The sequence below is a fragment of the Salmo salar genome, chromosome ssa26 (assembly GCF_905237065.1).
Source record: "Salmo salar chromosome ssa26, Ssal_v3.1, whole genome shotgun sequence".
In the NCBI taxonomy this organism is placed as follows: Eukaryota; Metazoa; Chordata; class Actinopteri; order Salmoniformes; family Salmonidae; genus Salmo; species Salmo salar.
The window spans coordinates 49,691,180-49,698,008 of NC_059467.1; the positions used below are offsets into that span (position 1 = coordinate 49,691,180).

A 6,829-nucleotide genomic window follows, 5' to 3' on the forward strand; every position below is an offset into this window, starting at 1 on the left:
ACCTACAACATGTGGTCTCTACAGAATCAGATCAGAAGAAGGCCAGATGGGACGGTATGTTAACACCTACAACATGTGATCTCTACAGAATCAGATCAGAAGAAGGCCAGATGGGACCGTATGTTAACACCTACAACATGTGGTCTCTACAGAATCAGATCAGAAGAAGGCCAGATGGGACCGTATGTTAACACCTACAACATGTGGTCTCTACAGAATCAGATCAGACGAAGGCCAGATGGGACGGTATGTTAACACCTACAACATGTGGTCTCTACAGAATCAGATCAGAAGAAGGCCAGATGGGACCGTATGTTAACACCTACAACATGTGGTCTCTACAGAATCAGATCAAATGAAGGCCAGATGGGACGGTATGTTATTTCCGTATCAGAGGATATTGTCAAGAGGATTTTCATGTATTATTACAATATTACATTTCTAATGTTTGTTGCGGTGGAAACACTGTCTCTTTAAACACTGTAAATGACCACGGTGCAGTCAGAAGGTGTGGTATGTGTGAAGGGTTAACTCAATTTGTCCTACAGAATGTTCAGACATTTCTTCCTGCGAGGCTACCGATCTATTCATAGTGTAGTGGCAATGCAGCAGCGTGAGCTAAGCCTGACCACTCTCGGGTTTTACATCATACACTTTCACAGACAACTAAACATATCCAAATACCATTCGCTGTTGTACACACCTGTGTTCACTGCATACGGTAGCCTATGGTAGCCTATGGTCACCTATGGTCACCTATGGTAGCCTATGGTCGCCTATGGTCGCCTATGGTCACCTATGGTCACCTATGGTCACCTATGGTCACCTATGGTCACCTATGGTAGCCTATTATAGGTGAATGCACCAATTTGTAAGTCGCTCTGGATAAGAGCGTCTGCTAAATGACTAAAATGTAAAATGTAAAATGTCTATGGTAGCCTATGGTAGCATATGGGAAATACTTTGGTGCACTTGATTTAGTACTCTGTCCCCTGTACAATGGAACCAGTAGAACAGCACCAGAAGTCACTCTGAGCTAAATCAAGTGCTCCTCAAATCCTTTCAATACTTGGATGTATTGACCCAACTCTGGGCTTTTATCCTCACTTACAACAGAGCAAAGAAAGGACACCAAGAGGGAATTAAGTCAACGGTCATTCAGTGGCTGTGTACCGTAGCTGCACCCTTCACTCTTAGAAACAAAGGGCTCTAAAAGGGTTCTTTGGCTGTTCACATAGGAGAACCCTGTTTAGTTCCAGGTAGATCCATTTATGGTTCCAGACAGAACTATTTGAGGTTCCATGTAGAACCCTCTGTGTAAAGGGTTCTACCCTCTGTGTAAAGGGTTCTACATGGAACTCAAAAAGGTTCTGTCTGGAACCAAAAAGGGTTCTTCAAAGGGTTCTCCTATGGGGACAACCGAAGAACCCTTTTAGGTTCTAGATAGAACCTTTTTTTCTAAGAGTGTATATTCCCTATAGAGTGCACTGCTTATATCCAGGGCCCATAGGGGATAGGGGGCCATTTGGGGCACAGACAGTGACTGTGACTCCATGTTTTTTTCCTCTACTGTCAGTACAGTGAGACAGTGAGGTAAAGTAACACTCCACTTCCTCATTCATAGTGTAGCTGTGTGATTAAACATAGACACACATTTCTAAAGATAGAAGGAGGCCATCTTTAAACTGCAGTGTGAGGAGTGACTGCCTGTCAGCTCAGCCTCTAGAGGAGGAGTGACTGCCTGCCAGCTCAGCCTCTAGAGGACGAGTGACTGCCTGCCAGCTGCCTCTAGAGGACGAGTGACTGCCTGCCAGCTGCCTCTAGAGGACGAGTGACTGCCTGCCAGCTGCCTCTAGAGGAGGAGTGACTGCCTGCCAGCTCAGCCTCTAGAAGAAGAGTGACTGTCTGTCAGCTCAGCCTCTAGAGGACGAGTGACTGCCTGCCAGCTGCCTCTAGAGGAGGAGTGACTGCCTGCCAGCTGCCTCTAGAGGAGGAGTGACTGCCTGCCAGCTGCCTCTAGAGGAGGAGTGACTGCCTGCCAGCTCAGCTGCCTCTAGAAGAGGAGTGACTGCCTGTCAGCTCAGCCTCTAGAGGAGGAGTGACTGCCTGCCAGCTCAGCCTCTAGAGGACGAGTGACTGCCTGCCAGCTGCCTCTAGAGGACGAGTGACTGCCTGCCAGCTGCCTCTAGAGGACGAGTGACTGCCTGCCAGCTGCCTCTAGAGGAGGAGTGACTGCCTGCCAGCTCAGCCTCTAGAAGAGGAGTGACTGTCTGTCAGCTCAGCCTCTAGAGGACGAGTGACTGCCTGCCAGCTGCCTCTAGAGGAGGAGTGACTGCCTGCCAGCTCAGCCTCTAGAGGAGGAGTGACTGCCTGCCAGCTGCCTCTAGAGGAGGAGTGACTGCCTGCCAGCTCAGCCTCTAGAAGAGGAGTGACTGTCTGTCAGCTCAGCCTCTAGAGGAGGAGTGACTGTCTGTCAGCTCAGCAGCCTCTAGAAGAGGAGTGACTGTCTGTCAGCTCAGCCTCTAGAGGACGAGTGACTGTCTGTCAGCTCAGCAGCCTCTAGAAGAGGAGTGACTGTCTGTCAGCTCAGCCTCTAGAGGAGGAGTGACTGTCTGTCAGCTCAGCAGCCTCTAGAAGAGGAGTGACTGTCTGTCAGCTCAGCCTCTAGAGGAGGAGTGACTGTCTGTCAGCTCAGCAGCCTCTAGAAGAGGAGTGACTGCCTGCCAGCTCAGCCTCTAGAGGACGAGTGACTGCCTGTCAGCTCAGCCTCTAGAGGACGAGTGACTGCCTGTCAGCTCAGCCTCTAGAGGAGGAGTGACTGTCTGTCAGCTCAGCAGCCTCTAGAAGAGGAGTGACTGCCTGCCAGCTCAGCCTCTAGAGGACGAGTGACTGCCTGTCAGCTCAGCCTCTAGAGGAGGAGTGACTGCCTGTCAGCTCAGCCTCTAGAAGAGGAGTGACTGCCTGTCAGCTCAGCAGCCTCTAGAGGAGGAGTGACTGCCTGCCAGCTCAGCCTCTAGAGGACGAGTGACTGCCTGTCAGCTCAGCCTCTAGAGGAGGAGTGACTGCCTGTCAGCTCAGCTGCCTCAAGAGGAGGAGTGACTGCCTGTCAGCTCAGCCTCTAGAGGACGAGTGACTGCCTGTCAGCTCAGCCTCTAGAGGAGGAGTGACTGTCTGTCAGCTCAGCAGCCTCTAGAAGAGGAGTGACTGCCTGCCAGCTCAGCCTCTAGAGGACGAGTGACTGCCTGTCAGCTCAGCCTCTAGAGGAGGAGTGACTGCCTGTCAGCTCAGCCTCTAGAAGAGGAGTGACTGCCTGTCAGCTCAGCAGCCTCTAGAGGAGGAGTGACTGCCTGCCAGCTCAGCCTCTAGAGGACGAGTGACTGCCTGTCAGCTCAGCCTCTAGAGGAGGAGTGACTGCCTGTCAGCTCAGCTGCCTCAAGAGGAGGAGTGACTGCCTGTCAGCTCAGCCTCTAGAGGACGAGTGACTGCCTGTCAGCTCAGCTGCCTCAAGAGGAGGAGTGACTGCCTGTCAGCTCAGCCTCTAGAGGAGGAGTGACTGTCTGTCAGCTCAGCTGCCTCAATAGGAGGAGTGACTGTCTGTCAGCTCAGCTGCCTCTAGAAGAGGAGTGACTGCCTGTCAGCTCAGCTGCCTCTAGAGGAGGAGTGACTGTCTGTCAGCTCAGCTGCCTCTAGAAGAGGAGTGACTGCCTGCCAGCTCAGCCTCTAGAGGAGGAGTGACTGTCTGTCAGCTCACCTGCCTCAAGAGGAGGAGTGACTGCCTGTCAGCTCAGCTGCCTCTAGAAGAGGAGTGACTGCCTGTCAGCTCAGCTGCCTCTAGAAGAGGAGTGACTGCCTGTCAGCTCAGCTGCCTCTAGAAGAGGATTGACTGTCTGTCAGCTCAGCTGCCTCTAGAAGAGGAGTGACTGCCTGTCAGCTCAGCTGCCTCTAGAAGAGGAGTGACTGCCTGTCAGCTCAGCTGCCTCTAGAAGAGGAGTGACTGCCTGTCAGCTCAGCTGCCTCTAGAAGAGGAGTGACTGCCTGTCAGCTCAGCTGCCTCTAGAAGAGGAGTGACTGCCTGTCAGCTCAGCTGCCTCTAGAAGAGGAGTGACTGCCTGTCAGCTCAGCTGCCTCTAGAAGAGGAGTGACTGTCTGTCAGCTCAGCTGCCTCTAGAGAAGTGACTTCATATAAACTACTGGGTCACTGAGTACAGCCTGAGTGGTTTGAGAACCCGGTCAGTACAGGAAGAAAACAATGTTACCTCAACCAAGATTCCCTTCATCTCTTTTGAAACATGTAGTTTTGAACTGTGTTGGTTTCCAGACTGGGTAAAGCTACAGACAGGGAACTGAGATAGAGCTGCACATAGAGCCTAATGGCCTGTAGTGATGAGCTGCATGTCTCTGACCATGTTATAACATCCACCTGGTGGTCTTCTAATATGAACAAAAACAGAACAACACATTGTGAGGCAGGATCAAAGGAAGCCTTTTAAACAGGGCTTTAATCTACGTCAAATTACTGAGTCTACCTTCAAACAGGGCTTTAATCTACGTCAAATTACTGAGTCTACCTTCAAACAGGGCTTTAATCTACGTCATATTACTGAGTCTACCTTCAAACAGGGCTTTAATCTACGTCATATTACTGAGTCTACCTTCAAACAGGGCTTTAATCTACGTCATATTACTGAGTCTACCTTTAAACAGGGCTTTAATCTACGTCATATTACTGAGTCTACCTTCAAACAGGTCTTTCAGCTACGTCATATTACTGAGTCTACCTTCAAACAGGGCTTTAATCTACGTCATATTACTGAGTCTACCTTCAAACAGGGCTTTAATCTACGTCATATTACTGAGTCTACCTTCAAACAGGGCTTTAATCTACATCATATTACTGAGTCTACCTTCAAACAGGGCTTTAATCTACGTCATATTACTGAGTCTACCTTCAAACAGGTCTTTCAGCTACGTCATATTACTGAGTCTAACCACTAGGCTACCTGCTGGTTACTGGCCCAACACTCTAACCACTAGGCTACCTGCTGGTTACTGGTCCAACGCTCTAACCACTAGGCTATCTGCTGGTTACTGACCCAACACTCTAACCACTAGGCTACCTGCTGGTTACTGGTCCAACACTCGAACCACTAGGCTACCTGCTGGTTACTGGCCCAACACTCTAACCACTAGACTACCTGCTGGTTACTGGTCCAACACTCTAACCACTAGGCTACCTGCTGGTTACTGGCCCAACGCTCTAACCACTAGGCTACCTGCTGGTTACTGGCCCAACGCTCTAACCACTAGATTACCTGCTGGTTACTGGCCCAACGCTCTAACCACTAGGCTACCTGCTGGTTACTGGCCCAACACTCTAACCACTAGACTACCTGCTGGTTACTGGCCCAACGCTCTAACCACTAGGCTACCTACTGATTACTGGCCCAACGCTCTAACCACTAGACTACCTGCTGGTTACTGGCCCAACACTCTAACCACTAGACTACCTGCTGGTTACTGGCCCAACGCTCTAACCACTAGGCTACCTACTGGTTACTGGCCCAACGCTCTAACCACTAGACTACCTGCTGGTTACTGGCCCAACGCTCTAACCACTAGGCTACCTGCTGGTTACTGGCACAACACTCTAACCACTAGACTACCTGCTGGTTACTGGCCCAACGCTCTAACCACTAGGCTACCTGCTGGTTACTGGCCCAACGCTCTAACCACTAGACTACCTGCTGGTTACTGGCCCAACGCTCTAACCACTAGACTACCTGCTGGTTACTGGCCCAACGCTCTAACCACTAGACTACCTGCTGGTTACTGGCCCAACGCTCTAACCACTAGACTACCTGCCGCCCCTATGGAATACTGTACCTTCCTAATTCTTCTCCGATGTCGTAGAAATCCTCCACTGTCTGCTGCTTGAACAGGGCCATGCCTGCAGTCATTGACGGGGACGATGCCGTGGTTTTGATGTGTAATATAGCTGTCTCAGATGGGTTCTCTATTCCTCCCATTATAGAAGTAAACCCTGTGTAAAAGAACAGAATAATATGATAGTTCAGCAGGTGCAGTGTCCTGTCTGCTTGGAGTTGTACAATAACAAACATGGAGAACTGCAACATGGCCAACATCACAGAATCAGAGAAACATTTAGCCTACGTACAAAAAAAACGTGTCTTTTAAAAAAAATGATCATTACAATATATGAATTATGAGTATAACCTGTTATAACTAGTGTTATAATGAAGCAATAAGGCCAGAGGAGATCTGGTATATGGCCAATATACCACGGCTAACGGCTGTTCTTACGTACGACCAGCGCAATAATAGGTGCCTTATTGCTATTATAAACTGGTTACCAACATAATTAGAGCAGTAAAAATAAATGTTTTATCATACCTGTGGTATACGGTCATGGCAGTCAGCCAATCAGCATTCAGGGCTGGAACCACCCAGTTTATAACTAGTGTTATTACATACTATTACTACTAGACTGTTGGCCAGCTCTGATTAGCAACTTATTGTAGGCACATTTGATCACCAAATATCAAGGGCAATTGTGCGGCGCAAGACCTTAGATGACGCATACAGATAACCATTAGAATAAAGTTAAATAGACAGAAATATAGAGCCATTTTAAAAAGTTCTTACCATGTTGAAATGACTGTCAAAGCGTGTCCACAAACTTCTTCGTTCACTCTCGTTTCTTTTCAAAGTTTACCGAGCACCGTGTTGACGGCATTTCCCTACTGACCAGGCGCGCTCTCAGGTTCCCGGCGCGCTCTTGTGCCAAACGAAACGTCTCTTGTTACCAACG

General features: G+C 49.3%; 1 protein-coding gene across 2 annotated transcripts in view; it reads right to left on the reverse strand.

Moving 5' to 3' along the window:
- The window catches only part of LOC106609696 (death-associated protein kinase 2), a 43,019-nt gene extending 36,190 nt beyond the window's left edge, over positions 1-6,829 (reverse strand). The window contains exons 1-2 of one of the 2 annotated variants that reach the window (XM_045708418.1): positions 6,664-6,827; positions 5,884-6,040 (exon numbers count right to left, since the gene is read on the reverse strand). In XM_045708418.1, the coding sequence (XP_045564374.1) occupies positions 5,884-6,026 (143 nt within the window). In that variant the 5' untranslated portion in view covers positions 6,027-6,040; positions 6,664-6,827. Of the gene's footprint in view, positions 1-5,883; positions 6,041-6,663 lie in introns of both variants that reach the window. The other variant, XM_045708417.1, reaches the window with a different exon arrangement.